Genomic DNA, 22,222 nt, shown 5'->3' on the forward strand with positions numbered 1-22,222 from the left:
AAATTAGGAGATTCAACTTGAAAAAAAAAGGTTTTCGATGGAAGAGATTTGCAATTTACAGATTCTTATAGTTTTTTTTTCAAATCAATCATCATCACAAAAAATCAACCAAAAAGCATACATAATTGTTTGTCAAATTACTCATGTTATTTAGTAGTCAGCACAGTCAAATTATAACCCATTTTTGGTCAAGAAAGTCAAAACATAAGTCGGGTACAGTCAAAGCATAGGTCGAGAAAGGTCAAAACAAACGTCGGGCACAGTTACAACAGGTCGAGCACAGTCGAACCATAGGTCGAGCACAGTGGAAACATAGGTCGAGTACAATCGAAACATAAATCGAGCACAGTCGAAACACAGGTCGAGCTCAGTCGAAACATTCGTCGAGCACAGACGAACTACTAGTGGAGCAGATTTTTTTTAAAAAAATTTGGTACCGTTTACAGAAATAAACTGTACCAAACAAAAAAAATTAACAAACACCAGAGAAATTTTGTAAAAGCGCAACAGAAATCGTCTCAACATCTGAGCTATTTGATGATTTTGAAAACTCTAAATTGTCATATCAAAAATAAATATTCGGGTCCAAAATTTGAAAAAAAAATTAAACGAGATGTGTTTCCATTGAGAAACCAAAAAAAGCCTTTTAATTAATTTTTTGGGGCAACCGAAGCCGAAAATAAAGCGAAAATTTTTTTTAGTTGTCGCGACAGTCGAGACTTACCATTTTTGGTCGAGAAAGTCGAAACATATCTATGCAGGGTCAAACAAACAAACTGCCTAAAAATGTCGGTCGAGCCAGTCGAGAAAGTCGAAACATAATAATTTTTGGTCTAGAAGGTCGAAACATATTTGAACTGGCTCGAAAAAAAATCGATTACAAATTTGAACTGGCTCGAAAAAAAAATTAGTCGAGAAAGTCGAAACAGACCAAAATTTGGTCAAGAAATTCGAAAGATACCAAAATTTGGTGTCGAAACCTATCAATTTTTGGTCGAGAAAACCGAAACATAAATTGATCACCTCAACCAGGATATATGATTTAAAACCTACATTAATTTTATTAACTGGTACCTGTTCATTTAAATGTACTAAATATTTAATAATTTCGAGTTTATATTTTGACTACTTTTTTATCATTCTGAAGTTTTTAGGTACACCACTCCATTTGTTGGCACGTATTCTAGCAATCGAAAAGTCCGATGAGTAGTTTCCATAAACTTGTCCTGTACTTATTTCTATCGATCTAGTGTTTAATGTCATTTTATGTCTTTACATGATTTTTTTGTTGTAATCTTCAGCTAAAGGCTTTAAGTCTGTAAGCATATCAAAACTCTTCAGCAAACAAAACTTTGTTATGAACAATTCTGGAGGATGTAATTTGGTTTTCAAAAGTAGATCACGACATCGGTCAAACTTTTTTCTTAGGAAGCAATTTTTCAGTGTGGTTCATTAAATTCTAGGTAACCTGGAAGGATGCTGCTAAAAGGATTTAATATCCCGCATAGCATTTCTGATGTAGAATTTGTAGTTTAACTGATATATGAATATGTATCTCAAATGTTTGTCTACATCGAAATTTCAAAAAAACTCTAAAATACTCAAGTTTCTGATATGGCTGAGTAAATTTAGCCACAAAAGTAGCAGTTATGACCTCTGTCCTCCGACATCGATGATTCTGAAGGTGCCCCTGTGTTGTCTGGTGTCCACATCTATCATGACCTCCACCAGCGCCCTCGTCTGGGACCTCTCATTGATGATGTCCTGTGTAGAGGGCATGTAGGCCATACTAGACAGCTGTCGCACCTTCTCTATGAAGTACTTGGCGTTGTCCATCAGTTGGTACTCGTTTGACCTTTTGTAGCACTCCTGCTCTCAAATTAAGCTGAGAGTTGCCTTCTATTTTTCATTACAGTGCAAAACTATTAACTCTCGTAACAATGGGGAATCAAGGACACGAAATTTGGTAGCGGCAGAGTCCCGGATTCCCCACTGCCGCTAATCTTTTGATGTTGGTGACTGTTTTTGCGGTTTTTAAATCTTGTAATTCAGCGAACCTAAATAACATCTTATCTTTACATCATAGTATTTTGCCCTTTGAATTATATGGAAAATTTATTGTAACTTCAGGTTTTGCTCGAGTGGTTGCTAATTCTTCGGTACTAACTAAAAATTAGAGTCCAATTCTCCTCAAATCTTGCTTTTTAATTTAAATTACAAGCCCAGACCACTCTTAATTTTTAGGAAAATATGATTTAAATTGATGACCTCATCCACAAAAACGCTTTAATCTTAATCGAAAATAACAAGGGCCTCGTAAAAAAAGTCTTTGCTAATGTAAGTTCACGCGAACTTGCCGACAAAATAAGTGGGATGTTTAAGATCTAAGAATATGCTAAATAAGTAAACGTTTCGATAGAGCTTATTGTTCCGACTTTCGATACGAAAGTAACGGAATATTTGTGCTCGGGGTGGGTTTTTTTTTTCTTCAGACAAATTTCGACTTTTTAACTAGCCATTTTTGACGGAATTTTTTTATATCATTCAAAAGGTATTGTTGTCCTGAGCTTAAATTTGAAAAGATATTTCACCTGTGATCATTTTTCGGAAAGTTATGAGGGTTTAAAGATTGCCATTTTGACCAATTTGACCAATTTGGGACAATTAACGCGCGATATATATTTCGCACTATTAACGCGTGAGCGGAGAATTAATCCGTTTTAAAATCGTTCCAAATTGGTTGAAAGAAGCTTATTTGCCATAATTGATTTGTTACACGGAGCGAAATCTATCCTTTTGTACTTTGTATGGCGTGTGGGGGGATGATTTTCATTTAAAAAAATGTCAAATTTTAGAAAAAAAAATTTTCGTTTTATTTTATTTCATTTAATTTTTTAATGTTAATACTGCTGCTCCATAAACCTTAAAGGCAGTCGGAACATTCAGGGCTTCGCCCTGATACGAGCAGTCTTGTTGAAGTTTCTTTGTGATATTTAGCACAAAACTTCTGAAACTGTAAGCTTAATTTTGGTCCTTTCCTTTAAGTTGGGATCTGACCATATTTTTTCTACCGCATCCACGATATGGCCTGGGATCTCCGAATTAATCGTTAAGTCATAATTGCTCTGGAACTCGCGGACCATAGCTGCCAAGGGATCTAAATTTCGGTCCTCAAATTGGATGTTGAGGGTATTCATGGCGTGCAGGATGACAGCTATGGACTTTATGGCGTTTCCTCTGATTATGGGCAGGTGTTGTAGTCTTTCGATGTCACTGAACCCGTCTGCGTAGATAATTCGCATCTGTTTCACAACTGTGCTTTTCCCACACTCTCCCGCTCCTGAAAAATATCGACCTACTTTTTTTAATACCAATTTCAATCATAAATTAATTTTATTTCAAACCTTTCATTATACTTACAATATACTTCATTATATTTGTATTAGACTTCACTAAATCAAATTTCCAACATACAAGTCAGAGATCTTGTTTTGGTCAAAATCTTGCTTAACAAAACTTGAATTTTTTGTCGCCTGATATATGATATATACAATTTCAGCGTATCATTTTGCCCATTTGGTCTGCTAGTAACATCTATTCCTGGCACTGCGAATGTCGACGTTTTGAATCCGGCCAGGACCTGTTTTTTTACAATCTTAACAAATTCGGCTTGACAGTAATAATTGTCGATCTATAGTTTGGGTTCATATTTGTTCAGCTTAGTCGTCACTGCTCTGACTTTTTTGCAATTTAATCAATTTTTGCTATTATTTGAAATGATTTTGATGTATGTCTGTAATGGTGCCGGTAATTGAAATGGCAGAAGTTTTAGTTATGTTTCAAAACTTATTCATGATGTTGGATTTTATGAATATTGTTAAATCATAGAAGACTTAGTTAAATTTCAAGACTTATTCATGTTATCGGATTTTATGACTATTTTCGGTCTACTTTTTCATTTTCCACTCAGTTACAAAAAGAAATGAATAGAACCTTGTAGTAAATTTTATACTTGCCATTATCAAATTACGTGAAAGCATGCTTTTTGTCTGATTGCAAAAATTTTTAAAACACTGATTTTTTTTTTCATTTTGCACTATTGATTCCTTCGCCTTGTTTGGATTTTTATGAATCACAAGTGGGTTAGACAAATACTATAAGCCTTTAAAAAACATGAATCTTGACGCAATTTTTCTGTTTAGTTTTTTACGCTTGAACACTACTGGAATAAATGCTTTCATTGTCAGATGTTGTGACCGGAAATAGACTTTTCAAATAAATAGTTTTCGTTACAAAGTTTGTAAAAATGTAGGTTGTTTTTCTTGAACCCAACAATGATTGACAATCCGCCGTCGATTTAATTTTCAGTCGGCCCTGTGCATGCAATTTTTTTCTAAATTTGAAATTTTCTCAAAAATAATTCCGATTTATTTTTGCCAATTTTGTCCGCTTAAATAACAAAAGTTTTTGCTTCTTTCCAAGCTTGGTTTTTTGTTTGCACTTGTGAAGCGAGTGTATTAGTACGAGCTTACTCATTTTCCAACCTGAAGCGCAAATATTGGTGCCACTTTTGGGGTAAATTTTCAGCTTTTTTATAGCATGTGCTTTGACATTCGGTTTGTAATAAGTTATCACAGTCGATAAATTTTTGTTTCATCACATGAACGAAAAAAAGTGATTTGTTTCAAACAACATATTAATGAAAACTCGACTTTAGAAATTTTCTAAATCATTATATCTCGCAATTTGTTGAGATGCATAATTTATACATAATGTGGCTTTATGTTTTGCGATTTGTTACAAGCAAAGTAAGTGTGGATGCCTTCAGTTGATTGAATTCCGAATCCCTAAATGCAACATTGAGTCTATTTGTATTTCGTGCCACTTTTGCCGAATAGATTTGCAGTTTATTAGCATATGGCGCTGTTTTAATTGTGACTAGTGTTTGTCGATTGTTAAGCTTGTGTGGCTGAGTGGATAATGCGTGAGAATGAAAATCTCTTGGTTGCAGTAGGTTAGAATCCTACATATAGCAGAGTTTTTGCTAATTCGAGACATATTTTTACCTTTTTCTTATTTGACTTAATAGAGTTGCTTTTTGGTCGTGTTCTCGCAAGTGTTTGCGTAGCACAGCTTTGCCTCTGTGTTGTATTAATATTTTTTATCATAAACCGAGGCCTTGCTCAAACGAAGCTCTTAAAGCAGTCAAACGAAACAAAGAAACTCTTTCAGCAGTCAAACGAAGCAAAGAAACTCTTACAGCAGTCATTTTTTGATAAACTTTTGCTTATTTCTATTTGGGAATATCATTCATTTGGGTGTTTTTAAGTTATTTTTACGCCACTGCAAATTTCAAAACGTTGGAAGTTTCATTGATTCATTAGGAGGCATAACTGTGCTTTTTGAGAAACGTAAGCGGATTCCGCAACAAGGACGTTCCCTGTGTTCTTCTTTTGTTCTTTCTTTTCCTTTGATTGCTCCGACACAATTTTAACATGTTTAAGGACTTGTTTCTGGAATCCAGGAACAAACAGACACAAAATAGTGCTCCTATCCAGTGCACAGTTTGGCCTCGTAGTGTTTGGAATATGTAATAGTTAGATTAATTTTTTCTATCGTAAGTTCAAAGTTTTTTCATCTCAGTATAAAAGGTTTTTTGTGTGTTCTTTCGAACTAGGGCCTCCTTGTTCAAATTTCTGTATGATTGAATTGGTTTCAATTCTTCGTTTCTAAAAGTGTTAAAAGGTCTAAGCTTTCCATTGTTCCATTGTGGATAAATCGTCTTAATAGCTTTTTTTGCATCACAAATATTTTAAGCTAAGCTTCGCTTCTCTGTTTTCAATTTAAGATATGATAACTCGACTTAAGATATCATACTGGACCATATGATACTGCGTTTCGACAGACTGGACCTAAATTAACTACATGGCTACGTTTCTACGACTCGACCAAAAGTGGCTATATATTTGACCGACTTGATCAAAAATGGTTATGTTCGGATCGATTAGACTTTGTTTCGATCATGTTTTTGATTATTTATCAAAATATGTTTGACAGATAGGGCTGTTTTCTACCACGAATTTTGGGTTGAACAACATTCGTGAGTTCGACCGAATTCAGTCGAATCGAAACATAAGTCGAACATCTCAACGCGGGAAACACACTTACCTCGAGTTACTTGTTTATCTCAACTAACCTAACATGAGCAGATTAAGAATCCTTTCTTCCCTGACTTTATCCGCTTCTATCTGCTTTGTGATCTCCTGATCCCTCGTGTCTTCTTCTGTTTTGGGACAGAAGCATCGGAAGAAACAACAACACATTTTGGCACCAAAAACAAAGCAGTTTCTCGGAGATGCATGCACTCCTGTCGTATCTTTGAATTACCAGTTAGTTAAGGTTGAGTAAAATGGAACGACCAGAAACGCTTTAAAATTTACTTTCAGATTGTTCGTTCCCTGAGACTCGGTGAATTTTGAGGCCATTAATAATTATCAAAAGAGGCCTCCTTCAAATTTAGTGTAATACCTCTCTTTTCGTTTATTTTTAAATTTAAAAGGCGAATGTGTAATGTGCGAAATGGATGACATGATCCTTTCATCCAGGTTCGAAGATTCGAAGTTCCAAAATTTGTGAATGCGAGTTTGCACAATTTTTTGGACCTTCGCGTATGCTCAAAACGATCTTTTATTCAAAATACGGCGATAACATCTGTGATCATGAGCTGCAAAAATAATCGAATGTTTTTCTGCGAAGACAAAAAAATCCATTTTTTTGTAGAAGTTTTGTTGTTTTTGTCAAAAATTATCCAAAATGATTGTCCAAAAATAGAGCATCGACATTTTTATCCTATTCTGTATTTGTTCTTTAGGCCCCAAAATGAAAACCAAAATGATTATTTTATCTATTGCAATGATGAATAATCGGGTTACAATTTACAAAAATTTCAATGATGTTCAATATTGGCTTCTACGAGAGTTAACTACTGCTGACGTAAGAAGTTGTCTAAACATTCACTCTATTGAATATTGAAATCTTCAAAGTTTTATACTATAATATAACCCTTTGACCAACTTCGCAAACATCTTTCAATGTTTGTGCTACGCTATGTGATGTGCTTTGTATTCGTAGTTTCTTGTGTTTGAAATTCTCAAACGGAGACATCGTAAATTCCCATGGTAAATATAGTACAAAAGATGACAATTTGAACTCAGATAGAACAATCAATAAACGTGCTACAAAATCTGCTCCGTATGGAGCTCTACAAAAAGGCCAATTTTTAAGCTCTTCTTAACCACCGAATCTATTATGAACAATGATTTTTTGGAAATCATTTTTTTGAAAATATAAGTTTTTTCGATCAAAATTTCAAATAACCTATTTTAAAAAATTTTTGGACTTATAAATGGGTTTCTGGTGCTCCCCATCACAAGTAGTGTATATTGATGCACCCTACAAAATTTTCTTTATTGGTCTTCCAAAAATAGAGTCTTAAATAGAGTCTGATATGCAAAATTAAAATTAAGGACAGGGGAGAGGGGTGGATTTAGAAGGGACAGGGGTTACACACGCTTTCCTTCCAGGGATTCGGCGCCCTCGCCACCAGGTCTTCCCTTTTGTACTGTCTTTCGACCTCAATTTTTGATCGGCTGCCTTAAAAATTTCATTGTGAGGCCAAACTGTGCGCAAACTGTCCGTAGGTCTTCCCTTTTGTACTGTCTTTCGACCTCAATTTTTGATCGGCTGCCTTAAAAATTTCATTGTGAGGCAAAACTGTGCGCTAACTGTCCGTATTGTGAGGCCAAACTGTGCGCAAACTGTCCGTTTCAGATTTTAGTCTTCGGCTTCTGAAAAAATTCCATGTTAACAATCGATTTTATTGATTCAAAAATTTTTGAGACTATAATAACTTTAGATTTGGGCTGACTTTAGCATGGCACAGTAATTAGCAACTTTTGGCAGCAAAAAAAATTGCTAAGGAAAAATTGGGTTAGCTGAAAAGAAAACTTAGACTTATGAGAATACCTTTGATTATGCTCAGTGGATTGCGCCAAAAACAATTAAAAATTATATCTAGAAAAACTTGCTACAACACACCCATGTATGTTCCAGGTCTGAATCCGGCCTTGAGCAGGTCTGCATTTTTGACAAAATACACACCTGTCTCAGTCTTGTTTCAGACATGTCCATGTCCAAACGAAACATGGACCTTGTCTGCACAAGATCTGAAATAGGCAAGATTTTAAGAAGCTCAGATCTGACTTCCAAGTTTTTGTAAGCTACTGGCGGCAACTTTTTTGGTTAAATTGGTATTTTCCTACGCGATCCCGCTCGTCCAATGTAGTGCGCTGGGCAATCAAGGTAGCTTCAAAAAAAATTGAGTGAAAAATGGGACCTTCTTTGGAATTGGCATCTCCTTACACTGTTTGGTTCTCAAATCTCATTTATCGAATGTTCACAATTAACAAGTTTTAATCTTCGGCTTTGATTAATTGCGTTTGAATCTCCAGCTAAGGAAGACAAGATTAGCTGGCCGCTATGCCTTTAAAATTGATTATTCTGTCCATAATAAATTGAAAAAATTGAAATGAAGAAACATTTAAAATCGCCAGAAAAGATTTTTATTCCGATCAATCTCGTAGAGCAGGAAAAACTAAAAATTAGGGTGGACATTTTCTAATCTCATTTTGAGTGCACCGCGCGGCGGAAGTCAAAATCGGAGTATTTTGATTGCACCGCGTTATCAAATCGGAATACATACTTTTTTCGAGTTAACAGCTTGTTTTACAGGATCACTTGAATCCTTTGGTAATTTAGTTCAAAAAGAATTCAAATCTTTGAGCGCTTTCGGCACACTTAGTCTGGAGGCAAAGTTTTTGGATTCGAATTTGGCCAGGACCTATTTTTTAATTCAAACGGGAAAATCTTCGTTTCAAAAAACTGTCGGCTGAATATTTGTCTGCTTATGTTTTTTCGGCTGGGGTTCCATATCTTAGATTTTTGTTGCTGAATACAGTTTTCATTTTCGCCTACAATTTTTAATTCTAAGAACCTTGACTTTGTGTAATTTCTTTTTTTTCGATTTTTTTAGAGTAAAGAATTTTTTGGCCTAAATGATTTTGGCATTTATATTTTTTGGCTTACTCGACTGTTTTTAGGTCGTTCGAGGAAACCATAATTTGTATGCTTTCCTCCGGATTGCACAAAACGTTAAGAATCTGAGAATAGAATTCACAGTTCAAAGTTTTCATGACAACAAAATTTTTGTCTCAAAAACTGTTTTTGACTTTTCATTCAACGTAGTCGAATGTGTTTCTGGATGTGTTTTCCGTAAATAGAATATTATTGCAGACAATATGTTGAAATTTTTTGTTTTTGGTTTCATTGAAACTTTTTCCGTTTTCACTTTGGGTCATATTTAGTTCAAAATTTATCTTTGATTTGTCATAGTTTTGCAAAAAAAAGTGAAACAAGCTAAGTAAACGATTTTTGAGCAAAAAACAACATTTTTTTTCGATTCTCAGGGTTGAGAGAAAATCGATTATTGTGGAAAAAATGGGTTATAATGGACTATTCATCACGCAAAAAATTGGTTATACAATAAACATGGATGTAAGTTTCAAAACTGGCATCTATAAACGATTATATTGTCCAATATTTTGTCACTACACATCCATTATAATTTTGTCACTACACATCCATTTTACAGTATCACTTGAATCCTTTGGTATTTTAGTTCAAAAAGAATTCAAATTTTTGAGCGCTTTCGGCACACTTAGTCTGGAGGCAAAATTTTTGGGTTCGAATTTGGCCAGGATCTGTTTTTTAATTCAAACGTGAAATTCTTCGTTTCAAAAAACTGTCGGCTGAATATTTGTCTGCTGATGTTTTTTCGGCTGGGGTTCCATATCTTAGATTTTTGTTGCTGAATACAGTTTTCATTTTCTCCTGCAATTTTTAATTCTAATAACCTTGACTTCGTATAATTTCTTTTTTTCGATGTTTTTAGAGTAAATAATTTTTTGGCCTAAATGATTTTGGCATTTATATTTTTTGGCTTACTCGACTGTTTTTTGGTCGTTCGAGGAAACCATAATTTGTATGCTTTCCTCCGGATTGAACAAAACGTTAAGAATCTGAGAATAGATCTCACAGTTCAAAGTTTTCATGACAACAAAATTTTTGGCTCAAAAACTGTTTTGACTTTTCATTCAACGTAGTCGAATGTGTTTCTGGATGTGTTTTCCTTAAATAGAATATTATTGCAGACAATATGTTGAAATTTTTGTTTTTGGTTTCGTTAAAACTTTTTCCGTTTTCACTTTGTGTCATATTCAGTTCAAAATTTATCTTTGATTTGTCATAGTTTTGCAAAAAAGTGAAACAAGCTAAGTAAACGATTTTTGAGCAAGAAACAACATTTTTTTAATCGATTCTCAGGGTTGAGAAAAAATCAATTAAAGTGGAAAAAATGGGTTATAATGGACTATTAATCATGCAAAAAATTGGTTATACAATAAAAATGGATGTAAGTTTCAAAACTGGCATCTATAAACGATTATATTGTCCAATATTTTGTCACTACACATCCATTATAATCAAAAATTATGGATGAAATTTCTGTGCGGGTCGAAACAAATATTTGTGCTACGCATACGCGACTAGTCATTTTCCATCCAAATCATGGATGCATGGTTGTGTATGGTTGGGCATTAATTTCTGTGGTGGGCAACCCGGTATCACAATCGGTCATCTATGAGATTGCTTAGAGGTACCTGGAATCAAAACTCACCCTCAGTCACATCTTTTGGCCATTTTTTGATTAGGGTTGGATTTTTTTCAATCCGAAGAATTTCTTGGTTCAATTTCGAGAAATGTTATATATGAGCTGGCAAGGCTTTTTTTGCCCCGGAAACATCCTTTTTCTGTCAGTACTCATATATCTGGTTAACAAAAAAATTTCATAAACACGACTTAGCTCCATTAGAAGTTTTGCGGACGCATTAAATTTAAAGTTAGGCTTGACTCAAATTGAGCTAGAATCTCGTCGCGAAAACAGCTTAAAATCTCGTCGCAAAACTCAGTGAACGCTTTCTTTTGTATTAAGCACAGTTGGATCTTAATTTTCAAGCTATCAAAATTATCAATTTTTGCTCTCGAGCGTAGTTTGTATGACGTTTTTGTGGTCACTGCAGGTCTATATAAAGACAGTAGTATACCAGCATGTATGTAAAGCAAATTAACAACAAGAACAAAACAAACATTTCATAGAAGTGCCTGTTATTCTGAAAATTTTTCAGCTTAAAATAAGTTTTGACAACATCTCGAGTTTTGAGAGATTATGAGTTAGATTAATTATTATGGCAACAGTATTCACGGGAGTAGCGAAAGCTACCTATATTTTCGGGAAACTCAAACGCCAAGCGATTTGTAAGTACCCTCAATTATCATACCATCTCCTTGGACAGACAACTCAAAAAACGTCCAAAAGCATTCCCACGAAAAATAACTAATTTCATTTATCTCAAACGATTCATTTAGTTTTCAAACTCACGTTACAAATCTGCTTCACTCAAGCACTGTTCAAACTATAAAATGTGTTAAAAACAAGTAAGCGAAACGAACTCGACTTCTAGGCTCAAAAGTGCTCCCCCGTTTTACTAATCTAAATTTTTCTGAATCCAATTCTCAATTTGTTCCTCATTGATTGAAAAATAGTTTCTCTTGACCTGAACCCTTATCTCTCTTTTTGATCTAACGAAACGATGTTTTCTGAGGCTTGAAACTGGGTTATGAATTGCACAAAAAATTTTGTATCTTTCTGATTATGAGCCTGAAAATAGTTTATTAATATTGTTTCGTCCGACCATTGAAAGTTTTATGCTGTCCTCGTTCAGAACCTTTTTTCACACCACGCACAAAAACCGACACCAAATTGAAAAAATGTTTTTTTTTAAGAATGTGTTTGATTCATTATGTGCGGCTTACATAGTAACCGGCTATCCTTGTTATTTGCTTGACTCTGCTTTCAGTGGATAAACTGCACCATAAAGAGTGTTCAGCCTTCTGTCCTACGGACCAGGACTCCAACAAGTGCCAGTGCGGCCTCATCTTCAACTACCACTCCACCGAGGCACAACAGAACAAGGGGTCCAAATGGACCAGCGAGACTTGCACCACTAACAAACCACTGGACTGCTACGGCACACTTGAGTTCAATGTGGAAGGTAACTTAAGAAAAAGTTTGGCCTGGCAATAAAAAGTTTTCTTAAAATAATAATCATACTATAGAAAATCAGAAAATTTTATGGTTACACTATTTCGGTTTACAAATTTCGGAGTCGTTTTTGTGAGAAACAAATGAAGTTACAAGCTAACTTTCGAAAAAAACTGGTCATATTCTATTGAATAGCGCGGGTTGAAATTTTTGCTTATGCTTATCCAGGTCTCAAGTTCTTATTATTATATTTAGAGACAATCTCATTACAATAATAATCATAATAAATTGTTTTCATATCAAAGATTATTCAAAAGACATTTGTCAATTTTCAAAATTCTTATATGCAAGGACATCAAAAGGCCCGATAAGCGTAATCAGGTGCTGCCTTAATTAAGCAGTACAATTTTTTAGAAGTACTAAGAAGTTTCAACTGTAAAATACTGTCAGTTTTCCAAACCCTTCAACACCCCCTTTTAGAAAAAAAATCTGTCAGTTCTTCATTATTTGTGGTGTATCATTAAGATTGCTGACTGTATGAGCAAAATCTTCAATAAATTTTTGAATAAAATTGAATAGTTTCCTTATCCGTACACCTATTTTTTAGGATTTTTACCAGTGAAATTATTCGTAGGTTTGATTTTTAAACTGTTTTATGTTTCAACATCTCAATCTCCGAATCCAAAATTGAGCTTTTTAGGATTTCAGTTTTTAAATCCTTCCGTAAAAGCTTTTCTAAAGTTTGGAATGGCTCGTATATATTTCATTTCTTTCACTGAGCATATCTTGTAGGTTTCATCACACACAAAAATTCTTCATTCTTTGACGAGAAAGTGAATATGAAATTTGAAATCTAATTTTGCGCCCGTGTGAATGCCCAATCATCAGTTCCTATTTTTATATTGTCTATTCCTATGATTATTTTTTTGCCTATTGAAATTTATGCTTATTGTTCTTTCTATGTTCAGAGTTAGCTTAATGATTTTCAATCAATTTCTTATTTTTGATAACTCCTCATTGCATTGGTGTAAGTTTTGTTCTTTTTGCTTCACTGCTATATCATCAGCGTATAAATATGTGTTCACTGAGTTTGAAATTGTTGGTGAATCATTTATCATTAAAATGAACAGTAGAGGCCCGAGGACTGATCCCCGGAAAATCACAGTGAATAGTTTTCAAATTCGTCATTTTGGAGCCTATTTTGACTACACGTATTTTTCATTAACAATGATCGAAAATATACTTTCCATGATTAATGATTTTTTTAAAGGTCATCAATTTAGGTCATTGAGATTCAGTAGCGTAAATTAACTGATAATTTGGCTAAATATGGTGTTTCTTGCGTTTTGGCAAAGCGCGTAATTTTAAATTGGTTGGCCCTAAAAACTTCCATTTTTTTAAATGTTATTTAGTTATTTTCTCCCCCTGTCAAAAAAAACATTGCTCACGGCAGTGTTTAGTAGCCAAATTAGTCCTTGTTATCAGACGTGGGCATCCAAACGAGTAAGTTTGTGCGTGTGGGGTGTGATGTGGACGTGGCGGTGCTGGTGCGCTTCCTCAGACACCTGTGGCAATTGGACCAGCCCAGCCTCATCATATCCATGACTGGGGGAGCATTCGACTTCAACATGCAGAAAGATGACCTGGACGAGCTTAAGGTCAATTAAATACATAACGCTAATCGTTGCTTACTTTTGATTGACTCGGTTCGCGTTGTCTTTTCTCATCGCCCAATTCTAAACTCATTTCAGATTTTTTATTCAAAAAATGCGGACCTCTTCGAAGTTTTTTGAGCTTCAAATTATAAGAATTATCAATACCTTTGAAAAAAAAAGAATTATTTAAGGATTTCGCACATCTGCAAATATTTTTTAATTTTAAATGTAGGGATTTTAACTTCATTTTTGGTGACAGACACTAAAAATTTTCCAAAGGCGGCTTCGGTGCCAATGTATACTAATTTTGTGGGGTGAACTCGCGCCGAAAAATGCGATTTTTTGGACAAAATTTTCCAAAAAGTGCCTGAAAACACCGATTCTGCGGCGCAGAAAAATTGGCCGAAACAGGGCTTTTTTAGTGCTTAGGGAGAACTTGGAAAATCAATTTGCTCGACCGAAAAAATAACAAACAAATTTTTGAAAATTTTTGAAAATCCGCCCCCTCGAGAAAATCCTAGATCCGCCCCTGGATTTTAATTTTCTTTAAGCTTTTGGGTAATTAATATTAAAGAAAATTTAAACAAAGAGAACTCAAATAAATTGAATAAATTGAAATTAATAAAAAAATTGAAAAATTGTCTTAAGTAAACAATTATCTGCACCAGGAGTTGATTTTTTTCAGCAGCTGCGAAATTTCCTAAAACAAAAGATTTCGATTAAACACTTCTCTTTGCATGTGTAGGCTGGAATCTACGAGTTGGCCACTACTAAGGACGTTTGGACCATAACAGGGGGCACTGACGCGGGAATCATGAAGATCTGTGGGGACGCAGTAAAGGACCACTCTGTCAGCACGGGAGCCCACGAGGGGGGAGAAAAACTGGCCATGATAGGTGGGTGGACGATGTCATAACTGGAATCAAGAGCATACTATATGCAAATCAAGATATAGTTTCCAACAACGTAAAAACTTATCAACAAATCGTTTTCAGCATTTGATTCATCTTGAAAAACATCAAAAAGCTTGAAGCATGAGAGTTGTCCAACCATAATCAAAACCATGTAACCCAAATGAGGACTTTTAAGTGAAGATTTAGAATTCAAGGTGTCGTAGATAAACTAAAGAAACGAAAACATAGTTATACTTTAACAAATTTGTTCCAAGTTGTGCAATAATCCAACAATAAAGAAAAACTATTATTGAATGGGCACCAACTTGAGCAAGCGCAGAAATTAATTCAACCTGTTAATAACAAGCAAGCGTCTAGACCTGATCGGTTAACCTATAAGTATAAAGTATTTGTCCAGCAAAAAATTACAAATTTTAAAAAATAGATATTGGAAATCTCATAGTTCACTTCTAAAATTATTTTGTAAAGCATAAAATCAAAACAAATCAGACCTGATTTTTTGAAATTTTAATTGCTTTGTTTCATTTATTACATTTGTTTTTGGACGGCTTATGATTCAATACATAATTTTTCTAAATATCTTAAGATTTTTTAATCAAAACAATTTGTGGAAGTAGTCGTAATCAACCATTTTTTTATTTATTGCATTATGTTTTCTCTAGAGTTTTAAGTCTCAATTAAAACTTCGTTAGAAATATTCATTTTTTTTTTGAATGGTAGTTATTCTTGTTTTAAGTGGTATCAATTGATTTGTCAAATTTTTGATTTGAAATAAAATTGTTCGCTTTGTCATTTGCATTTTCTCCGCTTATTATTTTGAAGAGTAAAATCAATTGTTTTATACGTGTAATTCCTTGATTGAACAAACGCCCTTAAGCAGAACAGAATGCTCCGACCACAGTGTTTGCAGAATGGTAATTCAAAAATAAAACAAAATTGTTCAAAAAACAACCAAAAATATTGTGGCGTTCCATACAGTAAACTTTTAATGAAGCAGAACTTAATAGCTTTGAAAACTGTTAGGAAAAGAAATAATAACAAAAAAAAATAGCCAGGGGCGGATTTAGGAAGAGGGAGCCGAACGACTGTAAAAGCAATTTTTTTTAGAACAAACCCTTCGAAAAAGTGCCAAAAATGGCCTTTTTGGCCTGTTTTTTTTCTTCAAAAATTGGTTCTGCAATTGCTCGGAAAATCAATTTGGTGCTCAATGAGACAACAAAAATCAATAAAGATTATAGTTTTTTAACGAAAGTCTGCATTCCTTTCAAGGAAATTCAAATTTGCCCCTGATAACAGGTAAAATTGCGTTAAAACTGTGGTAAAATTAACTGGGGGTGTCAGTCTCTCATCAAATTTAATCTGAAAACTGAAAATCTTGAGGACAGTTTTTCTCGACTCTGAGAAAACTTTTTAAATTAAAAACAAACGCAATCACGACCAATATGACCTTACAATGACGCTACATTTGACACCGTACGAGCTTTCCTTGTGATTCCTTGTGATTGTCAAAGTTGAGTAAAAAATCATACATAGCCTATTTCGTGAAGTAATCGCAACAAATGACATTCATTAATTTTTAATGTTTTAAATAGATATTTAATTATTGTCTTCGGCATCAGGTGTTGCCACCTGGGGTTCGATTGCGAATCACAGACTACTGGTGCCTGGACTGGGGGAGAAGGCACCCTTCACAAGGAGGTATTCGGCAGACCCTGGTCAGATTGGACTGAACCCATACCACACACACTTCGTACTCGTAGACGACGGATCCACAGGTATACTGACAAAAGAAAAGAAACAATTTCAGATGGGAAAAACTATAAATGAATAAATCACTTTAAACTATCAACGTTTCGAACTTTCCTATATTTTAAAGGTACCAAAGGTTGGTCCTTTTAGATTAGATCTGGCAGCAGTGTTGACCTGCTTCCAATCATTTTCATTGTGTCGCTTTTCTAATAGGACAATTGGCTCTCGAAAAAAATTTATCTAATTCAAAAGTTAGTTTTTCACTTGTTCCTTGACTCAAAATGAAAATTTTGAGACCACGAGTATTTGTTTTAAAAGTTTATTGAATTTTTTTTTGAACAAATGCAGGTGATGATATCATAGGGATTTTGGAAGTTTTGACATAATCTGTAAGATCGACTTGTGCGCTCTAGTTTCAATTGAGTGTCCCGTTAGGTTTCTTCGGCCGGGAACAAACATTGCGGGGACTACTGGAGAAGGAACTATGCGCCTCCACCCCCATACCTCTCGAACTACAACCCTCAGCTGAATACGGCATCAAAACAGAGGAAATGGCTGAGGGGCAGGAGAATGGAGGCGGGGGAGGGGGAGGGGGAGATAATGAAGATGCTGAAGTTGAAATGGGCATTCCTATCGTCAGTGTAATAGTCGAAGGAGGACCGGGATCTGTTGATACAGGCAATTAAATTATCTCTCCTTAAATATGTTAAGTAATAAAAACCTTTATTATAAGTTTTATAATTTATTTTTTAATAATATTACATTGGTATAAATGTTATTATGTTATTTTAAATACGTTTAAGTTTCATATAATTTTCATATATTATAAGTTTTTTTATATTATAAGTTTTATAACTTTTTTTAAAAAATTTTATTGGTTTTCATACCTTCTGTCTAAAATTCCACATTGTTCATTTTTATTAGTTTTCAATGAAATATCAAAAATCCAGTTTTTTTTTATCATTACTGAAAATCTAAGTCGTAATCTCTTTTTTCTTACATATGCTAACTATTTCGATATGAAAAAAATTGCACGGTATAAAAAGCGTGAGCAATCATTTGTAACTGGGTTGCTGGCTTTCACCTAGCTGTCTATTAACAGTGAGAAATTCGCTCAAAACGGGAGCGCCCTGTGTTGTAATCGGAGGTTCCGGACGGGGTGCTTCTCTGCTAGAAGCAGCGTGTGAGAAACTGGACGAGCACGGAACAGACGACCCAGAACAGATCTCTTCTGATCTAAAAAATATCACACTTCAGTTCCTGAGAGGGGGTAATCTAGATGAAAACGTGGCAATGGTCAAAGAGTGTCTTCAGTATCGAAACCAAATTAGGGTTTTCCAGTTGGACCAGGATGAAAACGCAACCACCAGCGACCTGGATAAAGCCGTCTTGAGCACATTGTTGAATATTGGCTCTTTGAATGTAAGCATCAATAAACTATTTCAAATTCTTAGCATTATCAAATTTTCATGTTGTTTGTTTTCAAAACTTAAAAATTTTCAATTCATGGGTCAATGTAGGCTGGTTCTAGGTAGCTTTCCAAAAACCTGTTTTTTCGGCGCGCGCTTCTTCAAAAATATTAAATTTTAGCGCTGATTGTGCCATTAGAATACTTTAGGGAGAGCCAGCTAAAATTTTTTGTCAAAAATTGATACCAAAGGTAGGAACCGCAGTATCTGAGAGTAATCAAGCGGTCAAGATGACAGGGTGAATGCGATTATAATTCGATAAATTCGCATAAATGATTAAGCTTGAGGTGACAATTTTTTTACATCTGACAATTTGTAACTTGCGACAATTCGTAATAAGCGACGATTCGTAACTTTTTGAAGGGTAACAATTGGTAACAAGCGACGATTCGTCACATTTAATTGCTGATATGGGGGATAGAAATTGCCCCTTAATTGTTAATTGGAAGTGTTGTGGGGATTATAAATTAGTAATCCACTTGCTAACTGCATCAAAAACCTGAGGTGGGGGACTAAAACTTAACGCTTAGTTGAATCTTGCTTTGCCAACGTTTTTCATTGATTTTTTTTAGTTATTATAAAAACAGTAATTTGAAACTATTAATACTATCAGCATGGATCTTCTTACATTGATTGTGACTAATCTTCTTCAAATTTTGTTGAAGTTCACTCGTTCTTCTACCAGTTTGTAGAAAACAAATTTGTTCACTAATGCCCCTAAATTACACCATCATCGAAGGCGGCAAGCAGAAACTTCTTCTTGGAAGAGAATTGTTTTGCCAAGTTCGACACATTAAAGTTACTGGCCACAAACATGGCGATGTTGTTGACGTCCCTGCAAATTGTTGTAGAAATCCCTAAAATAATAGGTTCAATTTTGAATCACGAAAAAAGTAAAAGAGCATGAACCAAGGGCGAGCGTTTCTGTGTTGACTATGGGAATTTGTTGAGCCAAACTAAATTTACTATTTGTGGATCATGTTTTTTGAAGCATGCTGTTTTTTGTTTGCTGGGGAAATTTCAAAGTTTTTACTTCTTACAAAAAACAACAGTTTAATTCAAACGTGCTTAAAAGTCAAACTTGATATCAAAGAGAAAGCCATTAGAACCCCCGCGAGCAATTTATGTAGAGGAGCTGGGGATACCTCCAAAAAACGCTGGCAAATTTGCTGAAACTTGAATAAATGTGATTCAGAGCTAAAGTTCAAATGCCTTAACAATCAACCATTTGGCGAGAACAAAGCTCGGCTCAGAAAAAGCTCGTGCGAACAAAAGCCGGAGTAAAAACAACGAAGACAGCCAAATACGAGAAAGTGCTATTAAGATTGTCCGAGATAGTAAAAACTGACAAAACAACCGAGTTATGTTTATACTACAAGGTCTAGCTTTTAACTTTAATTTCTGAGTTCTTTGTTTCCTTCCAGATTTTTAAGGCTTTCATGTGTTTGTTTTAATTATTCAACAGCAGGCAAAACCTTGAAACGAAATTTTGCTTGGTATGAATCGTCGCTTGTTAGGAATTGTCGCCCATTACGAAACGTCGCCTGTTGTCGCCCTATCATAACATATTATTTGTTGCCCAACCATAAATTAATATTAACATTTTTTCCATGTATTATTATGTTATAACACTTCTATCATACCCATTTTGATTATTTTTTAAACATGTGACTTAAAAATTCAAGTTATCGGCCGTTCTTTGTCAAAATTTAAACAAGAAGGTCATCATCTCTAAGGATATTTCCGTACCCCTACCCAAAAACTTTGCATTGAAATCGATTAAAATTCGTTTTTTACAGATAATACTCAGCATAAAAAGTGATTTATCATACAGACTCAGCGTAACGATTTTTTCGGACGGCTGAGATTTAGAGTATCTTGAATTCGCAGATGAACCGCAAAAAAAAAGAGTTCACATACGTGCAAACAATCGTCTAAACTTCAATGATTTTGGCTGTTATAACTCAATAAAAAGCCTCATGTTATCCGTTTTAGTTTGCACAGCAACTAGACTTTGCTCTCCTTTGGGACAGACCAGACATGCTGAAGGACATCTTCGAGGCAGAGACGAACAAGAAGGAGAGGGAGAACAAAAAGCTACTCGGACACTTCTTCTCGAAGTCAATGATTGAAGACAGGGTCGACTTCGTCGCATTCCTCGCCGACAAGATTGACCTCAAAACTTATTTGACCAAGGTAAATCAAACGAAAAATTGACAGTTCAAGATCCTTAATCATAACTTAATTTCATGGTTTTTTCAAACTATCCAATTTTTTGTATTTGTGAAAATTTGAAGGCCGATCTTAATGCACATAAATCGTGAGTTTTTGGACTTGCAGAATTTTTCATTTTTGCCGAAAACCGACAGTTTTTGAAAAACATGAAATCTTAGGCAAAATTTTTTTCGCAGATGCCATCTTGCCGGTAAATTAATAATGCGCGCTCTCGATTATATCAGAATATCTCGTGGGACTAAAGTTTTTAAATCCCTTTGAGACTGGAATTTTATAGTCCCAGTGGAACTTTAATCCTTTTTTTTTCTTCTGGACGTTTAGCTGTTTCTTTGTCCTCCGCTTCTTTGTCTTCTGTCTCTGCTTCTTGTTTTGTTTCGTCTACTTCATGTTGCTTCTCGTCTTCCTCGGTAATGTTGGCTTCGTCCGCTTCCTTCTTTTTTGCTCATGTTTCTTTCTTATTCTCCGTGTCTAAAACGAATAAAATTTCACTCGGGTTTTGGTTCTCTCGATTACGGCTGAAAGTTGGAGACAATAAATTAACAACGTCGATTTTTTTATTGATCGGTTTGGGTTCGGTTGCCTCAGGGATTTTTACGCACGCCTGAAACTCGGGCAATTTTTTGTTGAAGCACATTTCGTCTATTAGGCGTTTATTATTGGAATTATTCCCCACTGTCTGTTTGTCGGGCGAATGAATAGCGAACTTCTTCTTCTTCAACCGCGTTTTTAGGTGCTGGGTTCTCTAGTTCCTTGCAAGAGCCAATTACCGATTCCTGATGGAGTTTGGAGTCGCTTCTGCCGATATGCGGGGTAGTTGGAGTGGCGTCTTTTTCACGCCTGGTCGTTTAGGAGCTGCTGCTGTATTTTCCGAAGTTGAAGACCAGTCCTCGCATGATGTCACTGATTGTTTTGGCTCAGGCTTCTCCATTGTCGTACTGTTGTTCCGTGTCGTTGTGGTCTCCCCCCGCGCGAAGTTGCAATCCTCTCGCTGTTGTTTTTTGTGTGCGTCTTCTTTCTGTTCTGTTGCCTGTTTGTTATTTCCTCTTAATTTTTTAGGGATATCTTGTAGTTGTCCTTTTTGCTCCTTTCTTGTCAGTTTTTTTGACAACCCTGTTTCCTCATCTTCCTTGAACATTGGGTGTCGCGAAGCGTTTGGCTGTTCGATTTCTAAATACGCCAACATAGCCCTGTTTTCCTAAACGTGTTAGTCTGCATGGCGGTGAGTTGTGTGGATATCAGAACTTTCCCGTCTGTAGTTTTTTATTTTTGTTCGAATGTTTTTGGGTCTTTTTTGTGGCTTTTCGCATGTTTTCCTTGCTATTTTTTCCATGCGTTTTTTGGTGATTTTCTCCTCCGTATTTGTACGCCTTTAAACGCGACCCCTATAAACGCCTGTCTAGTTCTCACAGTTTCTTCAAAAAAACTGTCAACAATTTTTTGGATTTCAGCGAGTTGAGCGGCGTCCACACAAAAATTGGCGGTTTTATCAAAATTCTAAAAGAACTTAATTATCTGTGGCATGAGCATCTAATACCAACGGTGAATTTTCGAAATTCCGAGTTTTCATTAGAATTAAAAAATTCAGATTTTTCTATGCTGTTAAAGTAAGAAATTAACTTTTTAAGTAAATGCAGCTATAAAGTTTTTTCCAGAGTTTTTTGTAAGTGTTTTATTTTGACTTGTTCTGTAAGTGTGAAAAAAACTACCACAGAACGGAGATGGAAATCTTTTGCAATTGCTTCCAATAATTAAAGATGATGGTAAGCCCACCGACATCAGTGGATTCGGCAAAAGAGAATAAACTCAAGTTGAACCCGAGCCCCGAATTTTTTAGTCAAAGGCGAATAAAGTTTACGTTCAGGACTGGAGTCTAGAGTGGATCATGATGTCGTCGTCATGAATTTGATTCGTATAAGCAATCATTTGAAGCTTCTTAATTCAACTGTCGAATTTAGTTCAATTCAGTTGTTCCAACCGAAACCT

At 35.1% G+C, this 22,222-nt stretch overlaps 2 protein-coding genes across 2 annotated transcripts in view; one reads left to right on the forward strand and one right to left on the reverse strand.

Annotated features, from left to right (window-relative positions):
- Nucleotides 1-3,411, reverse strand: part of LOC134854894 (uncharacterized) — a 4,964-nt gene extending 1,553 nt beyond the window's left edge. The window contains exons 1-3 of the mRNA XM_063871257.1: nt 3,405-3,411; nt 3,037-3,340; nt 1,655-1,867 (exon numbers count right to left, since the gene is read on the reverse strand). Of these exons, the coding sequence (XP_063727327.1) occupies nt 1,655-1,867; nt 3,037-3,340; nt 3,405-3,411 (524 nt within the window). The remainder of the gene's footprint in view (nt 1-1,654; nt 1,868-3,036; nt 3,341-3,404) is intronic.
- LOC134845265 (transient receptor potential cation channel subfamily M member-like 2) overlaps nt 1-22,222 on the forward strand; it is a 65,212-nt gene that overhangs the window by 1,992 nt on the left and 40,998 nt on the right. The window contains exons 2-8 of the mRNA XM_063862249.1: nt 12,033-12,227; nt 13,703-13,875; nt 14,618-14,768; nt 16,406-16,561; nt 16,971-17,213; nt 17,638-17,957; nt 20,000-20,200. Coding sequence (XP_063718319.1) covers nt 12,033-12,227; nt 13,703-13,875; nt 14,618-14,768; nt 16,406-16,561; nt 16,971-17,213; nt 17,638-17,957; nt 20,000-20,200 — 1,439 coding nt within the window. The remainder of the gene's footprint in view (nt 1-12,032; nt 12,228-13,702; nt 13,876-14,617; nt 14,769-16,405; nt 16,562-16,970; nt 17,214-17,637; nt 17,958-19,999; nt 20,201-22,222) is intronic.

Source organism: Symsagittifera roscoffensis, chromosome 1 (genome assembly GCF_963678635.1).
Source record: "Symsagittifera roscoffensis chromosome 1, txSymRosc1.1, whole genome shotgun sequence".
Classification (NCBI taxonomy): Eukaryota; Metazoa; Xenacoelomorpha; order Acoela; family Convolutidae; genus Symsagittifera; species Symsagittifera roscoffensis.